Source organism: Manis pentadactyla, chromosome 13, assembly GCF_030020395.1.
Source record: "Manis pentadactyla isolate mManPen7 chromosome 13, mManPen7.hap1, whole genome shotgun sequence".
Lineage (NCBI taxonomy): Eukaryota > Metazoa > Chordata > Mammalia > Pholidota > Manidae > Manis > Manis pentadactyla.
The window spans coordinates 60921347-60944243 of NC_080031.1; the positions used below are offsets into that span (position 1 = coordinate 60921347).

Sequence of the window (22897 nt, forward strand, 5' to 3'; positions counted from 1 at the left end):
TAGGTTGATGTTAGCTTCATAGAATGAGTTTGGGAGTATCCCCTCCTCCTCTATTTTTTGGAAAACTTTAAGGAGAATGGGTATTATGTCTTCCCTGTATGTCTGATAAAATACCGAGGTAAATCCATCTGGCCCGGGGGTTTTGTTCTTTGGTAGTTTTTGGATTACCGCTTCAATTTCGTTGCTGGTAATTGGTCTGTTTAGATTTTCTGTTTCTTCCTGGGTCAATCTTGGAAGGTTATATTTTTCTAGGAAGTTGTCCATTTCTCCTAGGTTTCCCAGCTTGTTAGCATATAGGTTTTCATAGTATTCTCCAATAATTCTTTGCATTTCCGTGGGGTCCGTCATGATTTTTCCTTTCTCATTTCTGATACTGTTGATTTGTGTTGACTCTCTTTTCTTCTTAATAAGTCTGGCTAGAGGCTTATCTATTTTGTTTATTTTCTCAAAGAACCAGCTCTTGGTTTCATTGATTTTTGCTATTGTTTTATTCTTCTCAATTTTATTTATTTCTTCTCTGATCTTTATTATGTCCCTCCTTCTGCTGACCTTAGGCCTCATCTGTTCTTCTTTTTCCAATTTCGATAATTGTGACATTAGACCATTCATTTGGGATTGCTCTTCCTTTTTTAAATACGCTTGGATTGCTATATACTTTCCTCTTAAGACTGCTTTTGCTGCGTCCCACAGAAGTTGGGGCTTAGTGTTGTTGTTGTCATTTGTTTCCATATATTGCTGGATCTCCATTTTGATTTGGTCATTGATCCATTGATTATTTAGGAGCGTGTTGTTAAGCCTCCATGTGTTTGTGAGCCTCTTTGCTTTCTTTGTACAGTTTATTTCTAGTTTTATGCCTTTGTGGTCTGAAAAGTTGGTTGGTAGGATTTCAATCTTTTGGAATTTTCTGAGGCTCTTTTTGTGGCCTAGTATGTGGTCTATTCTGGAGAATGTTCCATGTGCACTTGAGAAGAATGTATATCCCGCTGCTTTTGGATGTAGAGTTCTATAGATGTCTATTAGGTCCATCTGCTCTACTGTGTTGTTCAGTGCTTCCGTGTCCTTACTTATTTTCTGCCCAGTGGATCTATCCTTTGGGGTGAGTGGTGTGTTGAAGTGTCCTAGAATGAATGCATTGCAGTCTATATCCCCCTTTAGTTCTGTTAGTATTTGTTTCACATATGCTGGTGCTCCTGTGTTGGGTGCATATATATTTAGAATGGTTATATCCTCTTGTTTGACTGAGCCCTTTATCATTATGTAGTGTCCCTCTTTATCTCTTGTTACTTTCTTTGTTTTGAAGTCTATTTTGTCTGATATTAGTACTGCAACCCCTGCTTTCTTCTCACTGTTGTTTGCTTGAAATATGTTTTTCCATCCCTTGACTTTTAGTCTGTACATGTCTTTGGGTTTGAGGTGAGTTTCTTGAAAGCAGCATATAGATGGGTCTTGCTTTTTTATCCATTCTGTTACTCTGTGTCTTTTGATTGGTGCATTCAGCCCATTAACATTTAGGGTGACTATTGAAAGATATGTACTTATTGCCATTGCAGGCTTTAAATTCGTGGTTACCAAAGGTTCAAGGTTAGCCTCTTTAGTATCTTACTGCCTAACTTAGCTCGCTTATTGAGCTGTTATATACACTGTCTGGAGATTCTTTTCTTCTCTCCCTTCTTATTCCTCCTCCTCGATTCTTCATATGTTGGGTGTTTTGTGCTGTGCTCCTTCTAGGAGTGCTCCCATCTAGAGCAGTCCCTGTAAGATGTTCTGTAGAGGTGGTTTGTGGAAAGCAAATTCCCTCAGCTTTTGTTTGTCTGGGAATTGTTTAATCCCACCGTCATATTTGAATGATAGTCGTGCTGGATACAGTATCCTTGGTTCAAGGCCCTTCTGTTTCATTGTATTAAATATATCATGCCATTCTCTTCTGGCCTGTAGGGTTTCTGTTGAGAAATCTGACGTTAGCCTGATGGGTTTCCCTTTATAGGTGACCTTTTTCTCTCTAGCTGCCTTTAACACTCTTTCCTTGTCCTTGATCTTTGCCATTTTAATTATTATGTGTCTTGGTGTTGCCCTTCTTGGATCCTTTCTGTTGGGGGTTCTGTGTATTTCCGTGGTCTGTTCGATTACTTCCTCCCCCAGTGTGGGGAAGTTTTCAGCAATTATTTCTTCTAAGATACTTTCCATCTCTTTGCCTCTCTCTTCTTCTTCTGGGACCCCTATAATACGGATATTGCTCCTTTTAGATTGGTCACACAGTTCTCTTAATATTGTTTCATTCCTGGAGATCCTTTTGTCTCTCTCTATGTCAGCTTCCATGCGTTCCTGTTCTCTGATTTCAATTCCATCAATGGCCTCTTGCATTCTATCCATTCTGCTTATAAACCCTTCCAGAGTTTGTTTCATTTCTGCGATCTCCTTTCTGGCATCTGTGATCTCCTTCTGGACTTCATCCCATTTCTCTTGCGTATTTCTCTGCATCTCTGTCAGCATGTTTATGATTCTTATTTTGAATTCTTTTTCAGGAAGACTGGTTAGGTCTGTCTCCTTCTCTGGTGTTGTCTCTGTGATCTTTGTCTGCCTGTAGCTTTGCCTTTTCATGATGATAGGAATAGACTGCAGAACTGGGACGAGTGATGGCTTGAAGGACTTCCTTTCTTGTTGGTTTGTGGCCCTCCTCTCCTGGGAGAACAGCGACCTCTAGTGGCTTGTGCTGCGCAGCTTCGCGCAGACAGGGCTTCTGCTTCCTGCCCGGCTGCTATGGAGTTAATCTCCGCTGTTGCTGTGGGCGTGGCCTAGCTCGGGCAGCTACTCCAAAATGGTGGAGTCGCGTTGGAGCAGGAGCTGCTGGGAGGCTATTTATCTCCGTAAGGGGCCTCCCTGCTCCCTGCAGCCCAGGGGTTAGGGTGTCCAGAGATCCCGGATTCCCTACCTCTGGACTAAGTGTCCCGCCCTGCCCCTTTAAGACTTCCAAAAAGCACCCGCCAAAACAAAACAACGGCCACCAAAAAAAAAGAAAAAAAAATTTTTTTTAATTTAAAAAAAAAAAAAAAAGTTTTTAATTAAAAAAAAAGGTGGTCGTTCGTTTTTCTTTATTGTCCGGTGCCAGCCTCAGGCCTCTGCTCACCGGTCGGTCTTTCTGCCTTGTTTCCCTAGTATTGGGGTCCCTATCCCTTTAAGACTTCCAAAAAAGCGCTCGCCAAAACAAAACAGCAAAAAAGCAAAAAAAAATGGTCGCGCGCTTTTCTTATGTCCTCTGTGGCCCAGCCTCCAGTGCCTGCTCACTGTTCTTGCTGCCCTGTTTCCCTAGCATCCGGGGCCCCCTGGGCACGTACTGTGTCTGCACTCTGGCCCGGATGGCGGGGGCTGGGTGCTCGGCAGCCCTGGGCTCCGTCTCCCTCCCGCTCTGCCTGCTCTTCTCCCGCCGGGAGCTGGGGGGAGGGGCGCTCGGCTCCCGCGGGGCCGGGGCTTGTATCTTACCCCCTTCGCGAGGCGCTGGGTTCTCTCAGGTGCGGATGTGGTCTGGATATTGTCCTGTGTCCTCTGGTCTTTATTCTAGGAAGGGTTGTCTGTGTTATATTTTCATAGATATATGTTGTTTTGGGAGGAGATTTCCGCTGCTCTACTCACGCCGCCATCTTCCGCCCCTCCTCGTTAAGATGTTTTTAAATGTCTTTTCCTTCTAATTACATTATCTGTGTACTTAGTCAGTTTTGGTTGTTTTTCTCTGCAATATGACCTATTTTTTCCCTGCTTTTTTGCATGCCTTGTTATTTTTTATTGATTACCAGAGATTGTAAATTTTACCTTTTTATGTACTGGATTTTTTTGTTTTTCCTGTAAATATTCTTCAGCTTTCTTCTGGGACAAGTTGTTTGATCTGTCTGGTCCTGTTTTTGAGCTATGTAGCACCAGAGTAGCATTTAGTCTAAGGTTAATTTTGTTGCAGTATTGAGTTGAAAGCCTTCCTAATACTCTACTAAATGCAAATTATGAGGTTTTACCCCCTTCCCGGTGAGAACAGGAACTCTTCCTGTCCCTGTGTGAGTATAAAGTGTTGTTCCCTCTATAAGGATGCTTAAACCTCAGCACTATTGAAACATCTTAACCCAGTATATCATCTATTCTGGGGCCTTGTCTCATGCATCATAGAATGTTCAACAGCATCTCAGGCTTCTAGTCATGTGAGGCTAATAACATGCAAACCCCCCACCCCCACTAAATGATGACCACATAAACTGTCACCCAGGATGCAAAAATCAGCCCTGGTTAAGGACCACCACTCTAACCCCCCTTCCAGATATGTTTTCCTTGACTTCACATGCCTGGGATGATGAGTATTCAACTTTTAAGACTCAAGGGACAACCTCTGTAGGTTTCCAGAACCACTTTGTCTCTCTTGCTGTGCAAAATTTAGCCACCTTCTACTCTCTAGACTGCCAGGTCCTTCTTCTCAACTCAAGATACCAAGAATTAGCTGTGACAATCATAGGAATCACCTAATTTGTTTCTCCTGTCTCAGGTGTCACTGTCTTTTGTTTTCTGATGTCTTATGTCTTGCAAATGTTTGATACATTTGATTTTTAGTTGTTTTAGGTGGAAGGTAAGTCCAATCCCTCTTACTCCATTTTGACCTGAAACTGTAGTCCTAACAGTTTGTCAGAAGGGGGGAATGTCCTGAAATGTCTTGACCACTACACCCCCAAAAAATGTTAAAGTGACAAGTCTTTGAGTCCTCACATAGTTTATCTCTCCCTTACTGGAATATGAGCATGTTACTGAGTAACACTTCAAGGTACCAACTACTTGCCCATTCTCTTTTTTCATCCTGTACAGTCACAAGATACCATCTGTGTAATAGGTCAGGAGGTCTAGGTGTCTTCAGATTATATTCTGATGAAGATCAGTTAAAGTGACCCTAAGGCAAAACTGTAAGTTAATATTGCCCCATATGAATGAAAACTGTTTCGAATCCTCCTTTGTAATTGGGATGGAAAATAACACACTCACCAAGTCAGTGCTTGAGGCTTAATTAGCCAGATCCAGCAATGGCACTATATTAAGAATATTGGTTATAGAAGGAGGAGCAAAGATGGAGGCATGAGTAGGGCAGCAGAGATCTCCTCCCAAAACCATATATATTTTTGAAAATAACAACAAATACAACTACGCTCAACAGAGAGATGGGAAGATACAGTACAACTGCCAGGCTATATCTACATCTGCAAGAACTCAGCATCTCACAAAGGGGGAAAGATACAAACCCGTGACCAGGCAGGACGCTAGCACTCCCCACTTCTGACATTCCCCCCTTCTGACAAACTGCCCCAGCTCACTGGCAGGAGGAAAGGAGTCAGACGGGAGGGAGTGGAAGCACAGGACTGCTAAATAACCAGCCCTAGTAACCTGCACCGGGAGCACAGACACACATTGCATGGTGTGCTGGATATTACAGAAACGGAAAAGTAAAATCTGCAAATGGGTCCCCATAACTGCCTCCCCTGGGACAAAAGGAAAAGAAAGCAAGTGCTTATTGAGAGTCTTAAAGTGACAGGGGCTTCAAAGTAGGACAGCATCATAACGGTACACAGCCCAGCAGGCTGGGAATCCTGAGGAACTTCAGGCGCTCCAACCCCCTGGGCGGCAATGCAGTTCTGAAGCCCCTCATGGCGATAAGCAGCCTGACAGTCATTCCCCCTGGCTGGCGCTGCCCTGCCACAGCGGTGGAGCAGCCGGAGATCAGCCGGAGATGCTGCTTACAAGACCCACCCAGAATCTCCTCCCGGCGTGCAGCTGCCCGGTGCAGACAGAGGAGGCCAGGTCAAGGCGCGAAGGGGCACCGTTCTTGCAGGAGGGCACACCCAGCGCACCTGCCGCTCCGCACAGGGCTCTGGGCTTCCCTGAGGGCTTCCCCACCCACAGCAGCTCAGGGGATCAACCCGTAGGCTGCTCCCTGTGCGCAGGAAACCGACACAGGCAGCAGAGAAGGGCAAGGTGACCAGCAAGCAGGAAGGGACTCTGTTCTCCCAGCTGACACACGTGCCACCTGCCTACAACTACCTCTATCGCCATGAAAACGCAGAAGAATTTGGTCCAGTCGAGAATTACCCAGAGAGAGGGCCTGGGGAGATAGATATAACCAATCTTCCTGAAAAATAATTCAAAATAAAGGTCATAAACATGCTGATGGACCTGCAGAGAAATATGCAAGAGCTAAGGGATGAAGTCAGGAGGGAGATTACAGAAATGAAACAATCTCTGGAAGAACTTAAGAGCAGACTGGATGAGGTGCAAGAGACTGTTAATGGAATAGAAATCAGAGAATAGGAATACAGAGAAGCTGAGGCAGAGAGAGATAAAAGGATCTCCAGGAATGAAAGAATATTAACAGAACTGTGTGACCAATCCAAACAGAACAATATTTGCATTATAGGGGTACCAGAAGAAGAGAGAGAAAAAGGGATAGAAAGTGTCTTTGAAGAAATAATGGCTGAAAACTTCCCCAAGCTGAGGGAGGAAATAGTCTCTCAGACCATGGAACCCCACAGATCTCCCAACACAAGGGGACCCAAGGAGGACAACACCAAGACATATAATAATTAAAATGGCAAAGATCAAAGACAAGGACAGAATATTAAAGGCAGCCAGAGACAGAAAAAAGATCACCTACAAAGGAAAACTCATCAGGCTATCATCAGACTTCTCAACAGAAACCTTACAGGCCAGAAGAGAATGGCATGATATTTTTAATGCAATGAAACAGAAGGGCCTTGAACCAAGGATACTGTATCCAGCACGGATATCATTTAAATATGAAGGAGGGATTAAACAATTCCCAGACAAGCAAAAGTTGAGGGAATTTGCCTCCCACAAACCACCTCTACAGGATATTTTAAAGGGACTGCTCTAGATGGGAGCACTCCTAAGGCTAAATAGATGTCACCAGAGAAAATAAAATCACACCAAAGAAAACAGACCAACCAAATACTAAAGGCAAAAAATGAAATCAACTAGTCACAAAAGCAGTCAAAGGAAACACAAACGTACAGAATAAAACACCTAACATAAAGAGTGGAGGAGGGAGGAATAAGAAGGGAGAGAAATAAAGAATCGTCACACTGTTTGTAATAGCTTAATAAGTGAGTTAAGTTAGACATTTAGATACTAAAGAAGCTACCCTTGAACCTATGGTGACCACAAATCCAAAGCCTGCAATGGCAGTAAGTACATATCTTTCAGTAATCACCCTAAATCTAAATGTAAATGGACTGAATGCACCAATCAAAATACAGAGTAATAGAATGGATAAAAAAGCAAGACCCATTTATATGCTGCTTACAAGACACTCACCTCAAACCCAAAGACATATGCAGATGAAAAGTCAAGGGATGGAAAAAGATATTTCATGCAAACAATTGGGAGAAAAAAAGCATGTGATGCAGTACTTGTATCAGACAAAATAGACTTCAAAACAAAGAAAGTCACACGAGATAAAGAAGGACATTACATAATGATAAAGAGCTCAGTCCAACAAGAAGATATAACCATTAGAAATATCTATGCGCCCAACAAAGGAGCACCTACATATGTGAAACAAATACTAACAATTAAGGGGAGAAATAGAATGCAATGCATTCATTCTAAGAGATTTCAACACTCCACAGGAATGATCCACCAGGCAGAAATTAAGTAAGGACACAGAGGCACTGAACAACACACTAGAACAGATGGACCTAACAGACATCTACAGAACTCTACACCCAAAAGCAGCAGGATACACATTCTTCTCAAGTGCACATGGAACATTTTCCAGAATAGACCACATACTGGGCCCAAAAAGAGCCTCAGTAATTTTAAAAAGATTGAAATTCTACCAACCAACTTCACAGACCACAAAGGTATAAAACTAGAAATGAATTGTACAAAGAAAACAAAAAGGCTCAGAAACGTATGGAGGCTTAACAACATGCTCCTAAATAATCAATGGATCAATGACCAAATTAATATAGAGATCAGGCAATATATGGAGACAAATGAGAACAACAGCACAAAGCCCCAAATTCTGTGGGACGCAGTGAAAGGAGTACTAAGAGGAAAGTATAATAGCAATCCAGGCCTTTTTGAAGAAGAACAATCCCAAATGAATAGTCTAAAGTCACAATTATTGAAACTGGGAAAAGAAGAACAATTGAGGCTCAAAGTCAGCAGAAGGAGGGACATGATGAAGATCAGAGGAGAAATAAATAAAATAGAGAAGAATAAAACAATTGAAAAAATCAGTGAAACCAAGAGCTGGTTCTATGAGAAAATAAACAAAATAGATAAGCCCCTAGCTAGACTTAATTAAGAGAAAAAGAGAATCTACACACATCAACAGAATCAGAAATGAGAAAGGAAAAATCACAACGGACCCCACAGAAATACAAAGAATTATTAGAGAAGACTATGAAAATCTATATGCTAACAAGCTGGAAAACCTAGAAGAAATGGACAACTTCCTAGAAAAATACAACCTTCCAAGACTGACCAAGGAAGAAACAGAAAATCTAAACAGACCAATTACCAGCAATGAAATTGAATCGATAATCAAAAAACTACCCAGGAACAAAACCCCCAGGCCAGATGGATTTACCTTGGAATTTTATCAGACATACAGAGAAGACATAATACCCATTCTCCTTAAAGTTTTCCAAAACATAGAAAAGGAGGGACTACTTCCAAACTCCTTCTATGAAGCCAGCATCACTCTAATACCAAAACCAGGCAAAGAGCCCACCAAAAAGGAAAATTACAGACCAATATCCCTGATGAACATACATGCAAAAATACTCAACAAAATAATAGCAAACAGAATTCAAAAATACATAAAGAGGATCATACACCATGATCAAGTGAGTTTCATCTCAGGGATGCAAAGATGGTACAACATTCGAAAATCCATCATCATCATCACCACATCAACAAAAAGAAGGTCAAAAACCACATGATCATCTCCATAGACACTGAAAAAGCATTCGACAAAATTCAACATCCATTCATGATAAAAACTCTCAACAAAATGGGTATAGAGGGCAAGTACCTCAACATAATAAAGGCCATATATGACAAACCCACAGCCAACATCATACTTAACAACAAGAAGCTGAAAGCTTTTCCTCTGAGATTGGCAACAAGACAGGGTTGCCCACTCTCCACACTGTTTTTCAACATAGTACTGGAGGTCCTAGCCATGGCAATCAGACAACACAAAGAAATAAAAGGCATCCAGATTGGTAAAGAAGAAGTCAAACTGTCACTATTTGCAGATGACATGATATTGTACATAAAAAACCCTAACGACTCCACTCCAGAACTAATATCTGAATTTAGCAAAGTTGCAGGATACAAAATTAATACACAGAAATCTGCTGCATTTCTATACACTGACGATGAACTAGGAGAAAGAGAAATCAGGAAAACAATTCCATTCACAGTTGCATCAAAAAGAATAAAATACCTAGGAATAAATCCAATCAAGGAAGTGAAAGGCCTATATACCCTGAAAACTACAAGAGTTGAAGAGAAATTAAACAGGACACTAACAAATGGAAACTCATCCAATGCTCTTAGCTAGGAAGAATTAATATTGTCAAAATGGCCATCCTGCCTAAGGCAATCTACAAATTCAATGCAATCCCTATCAAAATACCAACTGCATTCTTCAATGAACTGGAACAAATAGTTTTAAAATTCATATGGAACCAAAAAAGACCCTGACTAGCCAAAGCAATCCTGAGAAAGAAGAATAGAATAAAGCAGGGGGGGATCTCGCTTCCCAACTTCAAGCTCTACTACAAAGCCACAGTAATCAAGACAATTTGGTACTGGCACAAAAACAGAGCCACAGACCAGTGGAACAGAATAGAGACTCCAGATATTAACCCAAACATATGTGGTCAATTAATATATGATAAAGGAGCCATGGACTTACGATGTGGAAATGACAGCCTCTTCAACAGCTGGTGTTGGCAAAACTGGACAGCTACATGTAAGAGAATGAAACTGGATCACTGTCTAACCCCATACACAAAAGTAAATTCGAAATGGATCAAAGACCTGAATGTAAGTCATGAAACCATAAAACTCTTAGAAAAAAACATAGGCAAAAATCTCTTGGACATAAACATGAGTGACTTCATGAACACATCTCCCTGGGCAAGGGAAACAAAAGCAAAAATAAACATGTGGGACTATGTCAAGCTGAAAAGCTTCTGTACAGCACAGGACACCACCAGTAGAACAAAAGGCATCCTGCAGTATGGGAGAATATATTCATAAATGACAGATCCGATAAAGGGTAGACATCCAAAATACATAAAGAGCTCATGCACCTCAACAAACAAAAAGCAAATAACCCATTTAAAAAATGGGCAGAGTAGCTGAGCAGACTGTTCTCCAAAGAAGAAATTCAGGTGCCCCACAGACACATGAAAAGATGCTCCACATTGCTAGTCATCAGAGAAATGCAAATTAAAACCACAATGAGATATCACCTCACACCATTAAGGATCGCCACCATCCAAAAGACAAACAATAACACGTGTTGGTGAGGTTGTGGAGAAAGGGGAACCCTCCTACACTACTGGTGTGAATGTAAATTAGTTCAACCATTGTGGAAAACAGTATGGAGGTTCCTCAAAAAACTCAAAATAGAAATACCATTTGACCTAGGAATTCCAGTCCTAGGAATTTATCCTTAGATTGCGGCAGCCCAGTTTGAAAAAGAAATATGCACCCCTATGTTTATCGCAGCAATATTTTCAATAGCCAAGAAATGGAAGCAACCTAATTGTCCATCAGTAGATGAATGGATAAAGAAGATGTGGTACATATACACAATGGAATATTATTCAGCCATAAGAAGAAAACAAATCCTACCATTTGCAACAACATGGATGGAACTAGAGGGTATTATGCTCAGTGAAATAAGCCAGGTGGAAAAAGACAAATACCAAATGATTCCACTCATCTGTGGAGTATAAGAACAGAGAAGAAACTGAAGGAACATAAACAGCAGCAGAATCACAGAACCCAAGAATGGACTAACAGTTACCAAAGGGAAAAGGACTGGGGAGGATGGGTGGGAAGGGAAGGATAAGGGAAAAAAGGGACATTACTATTAGCACACATAATGTAGCGGGAGGCGGGGGCGCACGGGGAGGGTTGTACAACACAGAGAAGACAAGTAGTGATTCTATAGCATTTCACTTCCCTAATGGACAGTGACTGTAATGGCGTATGTGGGGGCGACTTGGTGATGGGTGGAGTCTAGTAAACATAATGTTCCACATGTAATTGTAGATTAATGATACAAAAAAAAAGAACATTGGTTAGAATTTGGTTAAGTCTGTGGTAGTCTACAGTCATTCTTTAGGCTCCATCTGCTTTCTGTCGGTGATATGTAACAGTGACCATCACCCGTGCATATTTTAAGTCTTTACTGATGGCAGTACTCCTGCTCTTCTTTGCCCCTGTGGAAGCACAATTGTGTTGTAAATCTTATATACTTGGCAGTTAGCATAACCCCCACAGTATATAAATTCAGAATAAAACATGGTGAATGGCAAAGACTATTCAGTTGCTCTGCAGGCTTAAGTAACCCCACCAGAAGCTAGACTTTTGCCATAACCCTCTTTATTACCAGAATTCAGAAAGTTTTGGGTAGGAGGTAGGTTATTCACCCCACATAACCTTGATTGCGATCATACTCTTTATTCCGTTTAGCTGGTAGCTGTACTGGTCTAAGAAGACGTCACTTAGGTCCCTGGCACTGTGGTGCTGCTCCAGGTGCCTTTCTCTTTCCATGAGAGTGGCTTGGGCTTCTTCACATTGGTGGTCTTAGGATACTTGAATCTTAGAAGTGGCACAGCCTGCAACATTCCTTTGGTCCAAAGAAATCACAAGATCTACCCAAATCCATGGGGAGGGCACATAGATTCCATTTTGCAGTGAAAGAGTGAGTAAGGACTATTGCAAAAGAGAGTATTGAGTAAGAGATAACATTGTAGCCATCTTTGGAAATACAGCTTATCATATCACTACTCCACCTGCTATCTTCCAGAATTTTATAGACCTTTCTCTTTTACTGCGGTTTCTTTATTTAATTTATTCATCCTTTTTTTTAATACTTAGGAAATATTTTTCACTCTCACTTTAGTGTAGATACAGAGCAAGATATGTGTGGCAATTGAATCCATTGTAGTTAACAGGTGGTTGTAATCTTTGGAGTCAAGGATTATTGCTGTTTTTCTTGGTGGTTCCATGTTTTCTTAATAACCTTTGGAAAACAAGATGTCTTAGGTGTCTTTTCTTTTTCCTCTGCTATCTGATAATTCCTGCCAATTGCATATCAGAGTGGGAAGGGGAACAATCTTCCCTTGTATGAAGACATTATTCCTTATAAGAGAATAAAGAGGTACATTTAATAGAATTTAACCTTGTTTACAACCACCGTGCACCAACATTTTACATAACGTCAATGCTATTAGTTAGCTGAGGTTTTACTATATTATGGTGAGGTATTTAATACCTTCTTAACTGAATGAGAGCTAGAGAAAAGTTCTCTACCTCTTCACTGAGTGAACAATAGGATTGTTCCATTGGACTTTTTTGTTTAGGGGTAGATTAGTTTCACTTCAAGTCTCTGCTGAAGGAGATTTTTTTAGAAAGTCCTATTTTAAGAGGAGTATTGACAAACTGGGTCTTCTCCAGAGGTGGTCAGCCAGGGTGTTTAATCATCTGAACCCTGGAAAAACTGAGACTACATGATTTGGTGAAGGAAGCAAATAAATAATGAGACTTAAAAGATGATATGATAACTCTGTTCAAATGCCTGGAGGTCACTGGAGCAGTACATCTGTTTAGAAATAAAATAACATTTCAGTGTGAAAAAATGTTTTCATTTTTGGCACTGTTTGTGTAGAGGGAGCTCTTCTTGATCTTTACAGATTTCTTATAATTCAGAGATTTTTTTTTGACTCTTCATAGTTAACAGTTCTGTCATAAATAATTGTTTGCTTAGAATTATGGGATATCATTATATATTTTGCTAAGTATATTTGAAAAATAATCTATTATCTTTTCTATTCTACAGGACTTAAATACTATTTATTCTTTTCTTCATGGAATGGAAATATTATCAAATCTCAGGGAGCATCAGCTTAGGTAAGTGTGACGGTATGTTTAGGAGCATGTACTGTGGGATTAGTCAAGTGATTTCAGATAGGTAATTACAGGACCAAAGCATTTAGGGGCTCTTTGTAGGATAAGTGTGAGAATGTGCATTTCTCATCCCAGTTGGTACCTTTAGTAACTCTTGTTATCTAAGTTGCAGTTTTGTGTACCATAAAAACTGAGATAATAAGAGTATCTTTGTTAAGAGTATTCTGAGAATTAAATGAAACTATGTAAAGCAAAACAGTACTCAGTGTGTGCTAGCCAGTGAAGACAAAACCGTTTTCTTTTTTGCAGTTCTGATATTTACTATGTCAAATGCTGAAGATAGGCGTGGTATGATGTATTATTGGATTAAAGTAGAAGGAACAGGACTCGGACTCTTGATTTGATATAAGCTCCATGGACAAGACCCAGAAACTTTCTGAACCTCATTTTCCTGTTCTGTAAAATGAATTTTGTCTCCTGCTACCTTATGTCATTGTGATTATGTTTGTAGAAACACTTTTGAGTGCTGTAAAACACTGAACTGTTGTAACTTTGCCTGACATTTTAATTAAAATGTGTTTTCCTTCCATGACCAACTTACTGTCACTTTTTCTGGCCTTTCTTTAGATTTCTGGTTATGGATCACACTTGGCTAAAATATAATTTGAGATTTATTGTTTTCTGTTTTCTATAGAACATAATGTAGATGTTAGTATGTAAGTATATCAGGTCAAGTATATCAAGAAGAAAGAAGTGGCATTAGTAATACTAAAAATATTTTTTAAATGCAAGGAAATTTATTCGACAGATTTTGTGTGTGTGTTTATCTGCCAGTAACTATTCTTCACACAAGGGTTCAGTAGTGGGTCAAACGTATATTTTCATTATAAAAAATGAGCATTATTTAGTGTGAATTGACAGGTTATAGACTGTACATAAGAGTATTATACTTATCATTTAATATTATCCAGTTGGTGTTCCTGAAAATACTATTTCATTGGCTGTATATGTTTCTAAGCTCCTTACAGTTAGTGAAAAATTTAGTGAGAGATCTGATTATTTTCTGTTTAGATAATTATAACAATTTTTTTAAACAAAATTTAAGATAAAATCCTTAAAATTTTGACTTTTTTTATGTTAGATTAATGTCTGCAAGAGCACGCTATGAGAGATACAGTGGCAATCAAATTCTTTTTTGGTAAGTATTTCTATAATTAGCTTAAATTAATTGCTTTAATGTATAAACTTTGACTCATTGTGGTTCATTTGATTCTGAACATTTTCTGTAGAGCAGATAGAAATACATGTGTAAACTGAAATATACAGAACACAAAAGGTATACAGTGTAACAAAGTTTAATAAATATATACACTGTGTAACTATTACTCATACATTAACATACAGTTAGAACATACCAACTCTCCAGAAGACTCTTGTCAGTTTTCTTGGAAATGGTAATCCAATTCTGACTTCTATCACCGTAGATTAGTTTTGCTTCTTTTTGAACTTGATATAGATGGTCAGGCTTTTTTTTACTTCACAGGTGTCCCAAGATTCTTCCATGTTGTTGCACTCATTCTTTTTCACTGCTTCATAGTATACAATTGTCTGAAAATAACACAATTTGTTAATCCTTTTCTACTGTTAATTAAATAATGGGTTATTTCCATTTCTTTTTACTACTGTGAATAATAAAGTTTCTATGAACATTTTGTTCATTTCTTTTTTGCGTTTATTCCTATTGAGCATTTTCTTAGGAATTCATTACTGGATATGCACATGCTCAGATTTAGGAGAATCTAACATTAGAATCTAAATGTTATTTCACTTTGTTACCTCATTGTGATTTTGTTTCCCCTTTAATGAAGATGAATTGTTTTTATGTCTTTATAGGCTATCTGGATAGCTCTTTCATGAATCTCAGTTCAAGTTTTTGGCCATTTTTTAATTTGGATTGTCTTCTGTTGATTTGTAGAAATTCTTTGCATTATCTATCCATGTCCTTTGTCAGGACACATATGTTGCAATTATCTGCTCCCTCTGTATGGCTTTTCTTTTCACTATTAATGGCATCCTTTGAAGAAGAGAAATTCCTTTCTCAATTCTTCCCTTGTGGTCAGTGCTTTTTATGTGTTCCTATTCCTCTAGATTGTGAAGATATTCTTACCTGTTTTTCTTCTAAAAGTTTTAGTGACAGTGACCTCTTTATTACATAGGTTCAACTGTTGTATGAGAATAATATTGACTTTAATGTTTCATTATCTGCACAGTGTATTTGTCATTATTTCATAAGTATTTGCTGGATTCATATGGATTTTAATAGCTATATTCATTCATGTGTTGATCCATTCATTTATAATAAAATGTTTGTCTGTTATACATTATGCCTCCCCTGCTGTAGATTGGAGGGAAGGCACAGTATTTGTCCTTAATGACAAATTTGTCCCATCATGTAGTGGGAGAGAGAAAATTAATTAAAATAGTTAAACGTATTCAAGTGTTATCAAGGAAAAGATAAATAGATCATTGGAACAGTATTGAGACCCCAGAAGTAAACCCTTGTATTTATGAACAGGGGTTTTTTTTTAAGTGGCCTCCAGCTAAGGTGTGCAGAGTGTGGGTATAGTATGACTGTGGATTAAAAAGGAACCACTAATGAATCGTTTGTTTTTTTGGTGAAGGTGTTAAAGCATTTCAATGGGGAAAGCATAGTTTTTTTCAACAATGATTGAGTATTTAAATGTTAAAAGTTAAGTTAGACCCTTATATACCATACACAAAAGTTAATGAGATTTATTTTATACCCTTAGAAGAGCTATAGGCAAAAAGGTAGACAGTAACAAGTATTGGTGAGGATATGGTGACATCAGGGATCCTCATATATTGGTGTGTATACTAGATAGTATAGCTGCTTTAGGAAACAATTCGGCAGTTTCTTAAAAAGTTGAACAGCTTTGTTATATGACCCAGTAGTTCCACTTTTACAAATTTATTCAAGAGAAATGAAAACATACGCATACAGAATCTGTTCACAAATGTTCTTGGTAGCATTATACTACCTAAAACTGGAAACAAAATGTCCAATGAATGGGTAAATAAAATGTCATATATCTGCATGATGTACTATTTTTTGGCAATAAAAAAATAAAGTACAGATGTATACTACAAAGTGCACAAACCTCAGAAACATTATGCTGAGTGGAAGAAGCAAAATACTAACCATATATTATATGATTCCACTCATATGAACTGCCCAGGAAAGACAAATCTAAGGAGACAGGGCAGATTATTGGTTACCCGGAGCAGGGTCTGACTGCAAATAAGGCATAGGGGAGATTTCTTTGTGATGATAGAAGTGTTCTAAAACTGGACTGTGATATTTGCACATTCTTTTAAATTTAATAAAAATCATTGAGTTTACACGTAAAATTGGTGAATTCATGGTATATAAATTACACCTCAAAACTTTAGGAAATATTAAGAGTTATTCTGCTTTGTGTCTGGCTAATCATAAACAAAAGAATTTTTCTTAAATGTGAAAGCTAACTAAATAAAGTGTTTAAATTCAGAGATTGGTGAAGGCAGAGAAAAAAGAATATGTACTGGTGACCTTAACTGGGAAGCAGCATGATAGAAAAAGTGAAAATAAAACCAGTGTATTCAAGTGCCAGAAGGAAAGAGGAAACAGCATGAGAGGAGCCTGGAGAGGCAGGTGGAGGCCATCTGAAGTTTTTGGTCTTCATCTTAGAAGTATGAAGCCTTTGAAAGGACTAAGCTCTGGCAAGAATAAATATGCCTTCCTTCTTGGCTAGGTTTTTCTTGGACTCATTTGCTTGCAAAGAGAAAGGAGATAGAATGGCCCCCTATTTTAAAGGGTGTCACTTTTCAGATGCATTGCCGTACCATGCTCTGTACTGGAATTCTTTGCAAGGTCTGAGTAGTTACTGATTCGTGAGCTGGCATGGCTCTCTTGGGGGGAGTGAACTTCAGGATATTTCCTGCAGTATTGTTGAAGTTACAACTCTTGACTCCTGCCAAGTGAGATAAAAATCACAGACTTATGGTGGCATCCAAACTTTATTCTGTCTTAATTTGGGGCAGATTTTTCTGTTATTTTATTTCTTATATATATGTAGTATACATATGTAACTCATATTTCAAATGAGGAAGTAGAATTTCTAAACAACAAACCTTAAGAAAGAGATTTACATCTTCCCTCAGTGAAGATGAGGAGGAATATAAAGAACTCTGAAGTACCTACTGGAAAGTTTTCAGTAATTTTTCCCTCTCATGGTAAGCAGTAGGATTGACCCAGAAAACTTAACCCTGAGTACTATGTGGAGTGGTTTGGAAGCCTACGTTTCTGGATGGAGGATGATACTATTTATTGAGAACAGAGAATACTGGAAAAGATCCAGGCTTTGAAGGAAATATATTGAGGTAGATTTTGAACATGTTTGAGTTTTCTGTTACATGTACAAGTTGACATTTCAAGTAGACAGCCAGATAGGTAAATAGTTCTTCAGCTCAGAGGAAAGACTTGATTTATAGATATTAATTAGAATCTTGTACATATTGGAATTAATAAAAGGCTTAGGTATGGTAAATAAAATATTTGAGAGAAAGCAATTAGGCTATAAACTAATATCTGATAAGTTCTGGGTTTCCATTGGTGACTTAACTAAAATGTTGACAGACCTTAAGTCAATTGGTATTCTTACATTTTATCCTTCAAACACATGTACAAATGAAAGATTTGGTTGGCATTTTGTCTGTCAGAATAAAATCTAAAAGAAATAACTAGAACACCATGATCCAAATTGTAGTTAAAAGCGAGATAGAATATGGATAAACTTGTGAATTCTAAATAATATCTTAAATATACAAAAAAGTTCTCAGAAATAGAGTGTATCAATATATAGACATAATACAATATTAGACACAATAAGTTAATTTTCATCAAATGTGATCAATGCACAAAAGTGAACATGAAGCTAATATAATTAGTAAGATACAGCTAATAAACCTATACTTCTGACGTCTACATTTAAGATAGTGATTATACTTTTGTTGGTTTTATAAGTATAAAACCTTAGGCAACAGAATTTCCCAAATCTCCGAGTAGCATTACTTAATTTCTAATGATTTATGATATCAGTAGGATATACTTTGTGTTATGTATTTCATATTGATTCCATATACTTACTACTGTGTGTGTATTTACTCATTTATTTACTTTTTCACTTAAATAGTTCAGAAACTATTGCCAGATGTTGGTACATCTTGCTTTCTGGATCCGTGCTTATGAAAGACTCCATGGTCTTGCCTCCTTGCAGGTATGTTTGTTTACATTTGCTGCTTGGTGCATATGGCAGGCAAACCTAACCTTACAACTATTTATTTTATCTCTTATGTTCAACTATTTTATGTAGGGTGTGTATTTTCTCCCAGTAGATGATATATTCTATAAATATCTTTGCTTGTTAGTACTATTGGAAATACTTCTCAGGAATCAACTGATATTTCATATTTCTGAGGATGTAATCTTTATGATTATACTGTAACATAGTATCTTACTCCTGCTTGAACTTCAGTTTTATGTGGGATTTGATCTCATTTATCTGATGGTCTTGGATTTATTGCCATTAAGGGTCATCGAAAGACAGTACATCTTGATAGTTAAGAAACTGGTTTTTAGAGTAAGGCAAACTAGGTTAGAATGCTGATTTTATCATTTATTAGTTCTTTGACTTAAGACAAATTTTAGTGTTCTTGTCTGTCAAATGAGACTAATAATAGTACTTAAGTGTTAAGTGTCTTTACAAAGTTTTAGCAAGTTCGTCAAAGTTTAACAAGTTACTACTCAAAGCTCTCAACAGAAGTCTGTAAAAGTTGACACCCTAGGATCAGACTGTACTTACTAGTTCATGTCTGCTCTACTACTTTGTAGGCAAATTATTTAATCCCTTTGTGCCTCAGCTTCCCCATTTGTAAAATGAAGACAATAATAGAACCTATTTCTATTTCATAGGCTAGTTTTGAGGAATAAATGAGTTAATACATGTAAAGCTCTTAGAATAGTGCCTGACTGTTAAAGTAATTATTAATTATCACCATCATTAAGTAAAAGAAGAGAGGGCAGTTAGAAACGTGGTCAGATGTATTCTTGGGGAATTTGGTCTTTTAGCAGTTTTTCATATTTTAGGGCCTCAAGGTAAAATTTGGTGAGATAAAAGTTAATTTTTCAGTGACTTTTTCCCAATGAGAAGAGATTTTTAGGTTTTTAAAATAAGACTTTTAATTGCAGCTAAACTAATTTAGTTGCAAAACTACTCAATTTAAGTATCAAAGTACATTCTGTAATACATGGTATGTGATACCTCAGTTTTTATGCCATTTTTACAATCACGTCATGAGTCCTAAAATGTTACATCATTAGCCTTAGGTTAAATTAAATCTGTGCTTCTTCACTAGTAGAATAAAACTTTATCAGCTGTTTTTGCCAATAAAATATAAAGTAGTTCTTGGTTTTTACATTTTGGCTATTGGTGCTTTCCCCTGTTTTCTGAAACTCACATTAATGATAATGTAATGGATTAGCCACTGAGGCAGAATAAGCTGGGTTGGAATTGGCTACAGTTACGTTTTAGGGTTATTAATATTGTCTTTTAATATCTCCTCACTCTCACCTCTTGATCAAGGACCTGTTGTAAGAACTTTCTGTAGCCATTAATCAGCCACAATAATTCACTGTTAGTTTGTGACCAAGACAGTGAAGTTTAACTTTTTAAATAATTGATAGAAACGTGTGAGATTTTTGAACAACAGAGGCATAGTTTGCATTAATGTAACATTAATGAACTTCACAGCAAACTTGATTCAGAAGTTCATTTAATTGTTAAAGAAGAAATCTGGGTAGGTGATTTATATTTTCATTTGAAAAATACTTGTAGTAGGTCATTATAAGGTGATTATTAGGATTAAATGAGTTAATAAAACAAACCACCTACAGTAATGCCTAACATATATTAAGTAGCAAATCTTGGCTTTTATTATTATTATAGCATAATAGAATGGAGATAATGATCAGTATGATGCCAATGGAAATGAGCACTACCTTGTATAGGAGAAGGAATAAAAGTAGTAGTCTAGTTTATAAAAAGATAGCCTATTTCTCTAGCTCTTAAGATATATTTCTCCCTGTATTTACAGGAGACGGAAGCCATGTACTAATTTGGACAGGGACAATTTAATTTAAAGATTTATTAACTACTCAAGGAATTAGGTACTAAGGATAAAGAAACTAAAGGACAGTACCCAAGGAAGGAACAAAGGGGGAACCCTCGTCCCCAAACCGGAAGTTCAGACCTTTGCTGGAGACTAAGTTGTAGCCCAGTAGGTGGTGCGTTGTCCGGGGCCAGGGATGGTCATTTCATTGAGTCAAGGCTGGCAGGAAGGGAACTGCTGACCAGGACTGGCAACCCAGAGGCTCCCTGACACGGCAGGGGTGCAGATGGATCCTGAGACTGAGGACAGGCCTTCATGTACACACACACACACACACACAGCAAAGACTTCCCTACTTCAGTGTCCCTCTACTAGCACCCTCTACCGAGAGAGTTTTAACATTTCCTATTGGCAGAATAATGTTGACTAAATCCAGATCCTTTATTACAAAGTAGATTTGAAACAGAGAAGCAGTAAATAACCGACACAGTCCATTCCCTTGGCTACTCAGCTTCCATATGAATGCTTCTAAACACATTTGAACTTCCATCCAGCAACAAAAGGGCTCCATTTCCACCTAACAAGGTACAGCTATCCTTCATACAAGTGAAGAATAACTTAGCCTTTCTCCAAAATGTGGAGATGCACAGTCCCAGCAGTCATTACTGGCTGTGTTATGTATTCCATGACAGTGCCTCTGAATATTCCGTTAGCTAGAGACTACCTTATAAAGCTCATCTCCGATAACTTCTTTATAAAATAAATGGGGGAGGGATGGAGGAAGAAAATATTAACATTCACACAAATACAGACACACATAGGCAGAGAGCCAATATAAAAGCTATTTTATTTTGTTTGCCTGATTATAAGAGCTTTTACAGTGGATGCCCTTTGGGCATTCATACAGGACACAGGTATCTTCAGAGTTTTTGCCCATTCTGAAAGAGGTCCCTCCACATACTTCTCAGACTTCCTTGTTACCAGTCTTCCAATCCTATTCTTCCAAGTCCATGAACATTGAACCAAACCACTCAAACTACCCTAGAGTCTGTTTAGATCAGTAATTCTGACCATCTCTCAATCCAGACAAATGGACAACCAGAGGTACTTCTAATGTTCTGTTCTCTTGGAGAATTCCTTCAAGGTCATCTCTGAGTGGGGCTGCCCACTTCTGGGTGGTACCAGCACATGCTGTGCAAACTCACCTGTTAAACAGACTAAAGTTTTTTCTTCCGTAACTTGTTCATAAGAACTCCCCAGGTGAGCACAGGTACAGATTGAGGTAGAGGAGGCAATGCACAGAGAGATTGGCGTTGAAGGAGTCTGAGCTTCCTACTCATGCAACTTATTCTTGACCTGGTAAACTTGGTCTTATATATACCTTATTTATTTATAATAGATTGCTATTTCTCATGCCTACCATTATGGCTAGGTACTCATTCATGATAGGAAGTTCAGGCTGCATAGTCATCTGATGTTCTGTGGTTAGACATTCAGCCTCTACCAAGGCCCAGTAGCAAGGCAGAAATTGTGTCTTAAAAGTAGAACAGTTATTTGCAGGATAGGGCATAGAGGTCTGAACTGTCATTCTCTTATCAGTGCTTGTGAGAGGCTCCGTGGAGCATCCCTATTTGCCATAGACAGCTAGGTTATCAGTGGATATGCTGGATTATAAGGCCCAAGTAGTACAGAGGCTTATACTGCATCCTGAATTTGCTGGCAGACTTGTGGGTAACTCTGAATATGGGTCAGACAGGACATTCAGAATATGTTACCTCCAGAATCCAAAAAAACTTAAGCATTGTACCTCTCTTTTTGAGATAGATGGTGTAAGGTACAGTAATTTGGATTTCACCTTGGTGGGGATTTCTCGTCATGCCCCAATTATAGAACTCCCAGAAATTTCACTGAGGGGGCAGGTCCTTTAGTTTTTTGGAGGTTTATCTCCTAAACTCCAGTTTGCATATATTTTAATAAGGCATCTAAAGTATACCTCCTTAGTTTATAATGAAATTTTATATGTAATTTAAACTAGTAAAATATTTTTTACAATTTACTATAAACAAAGTAGGTAAGTAATAAATCAACTCTGAAAGCTGAATATCTAATGAAATGAATTTAGAATTTAAAACTAAGTTCACTTTTCAGTTGTCACAGTAAAACCTCACTGTAGCTCAAGAAACTTCATTGCATGTGCTTTTTACATAAGATTTAATGCATGTATTCTTTCATGCATTCATTTATGCAGCTAAAAAAGCATTGGTTAATGTCATCTCTGTGTAAGACACTGGCATTAAGAGGAAAAAGACTGATTTGCCGTGGGTTGGAATGACTGGAGGAGGGAATACGCATTAATTCATTTAGAAAAAAACATTTATTGAGTGCCTGCGTGTGTCAGGAACTCTGCTAGTCATTGGGGCTGGGGAAGGCTACCACTTTTAAGAAGCACAGTAAATACCATTGTCCATTTTCT

General features: G+C 38.2%; 1 protein-coding gene across 12 annotated transcripts in view; it reads left to right on the forward strand.

The window, feature by feature from the left end:
- Window positions 1-22897, forward strand: part of RAPGEF6 (Rap guanine nucleotide exchange factor 6) — a 246308-nt gene that overhangs the window by 27755 nt on the left and 195656 nt on the right. For all 12 annotated transcript variants that reach the window (XR_008993532.1, XR_008993531.1, XM_057491194.1 and 9 more), the window contains exons 2-4: window positions 13130-13200; window positions 14339-14395; window positions 18450-18533. Coding sequence is in view for 10 of the 12 variants with exons in the window: in XM_057491194.1 (XP_057347177.1) it covers window positions 13130-13200; window positions 14339-14395; window positions 18450-18533 (212 nt within the window). In the remaining 2 variants the exon portion in view is untranslated. The remainder of the gene's footprint in view (window positions 1-13129; window positions 13201-14338; window positions 14396-18449; window positions 18534-22897) is intronic.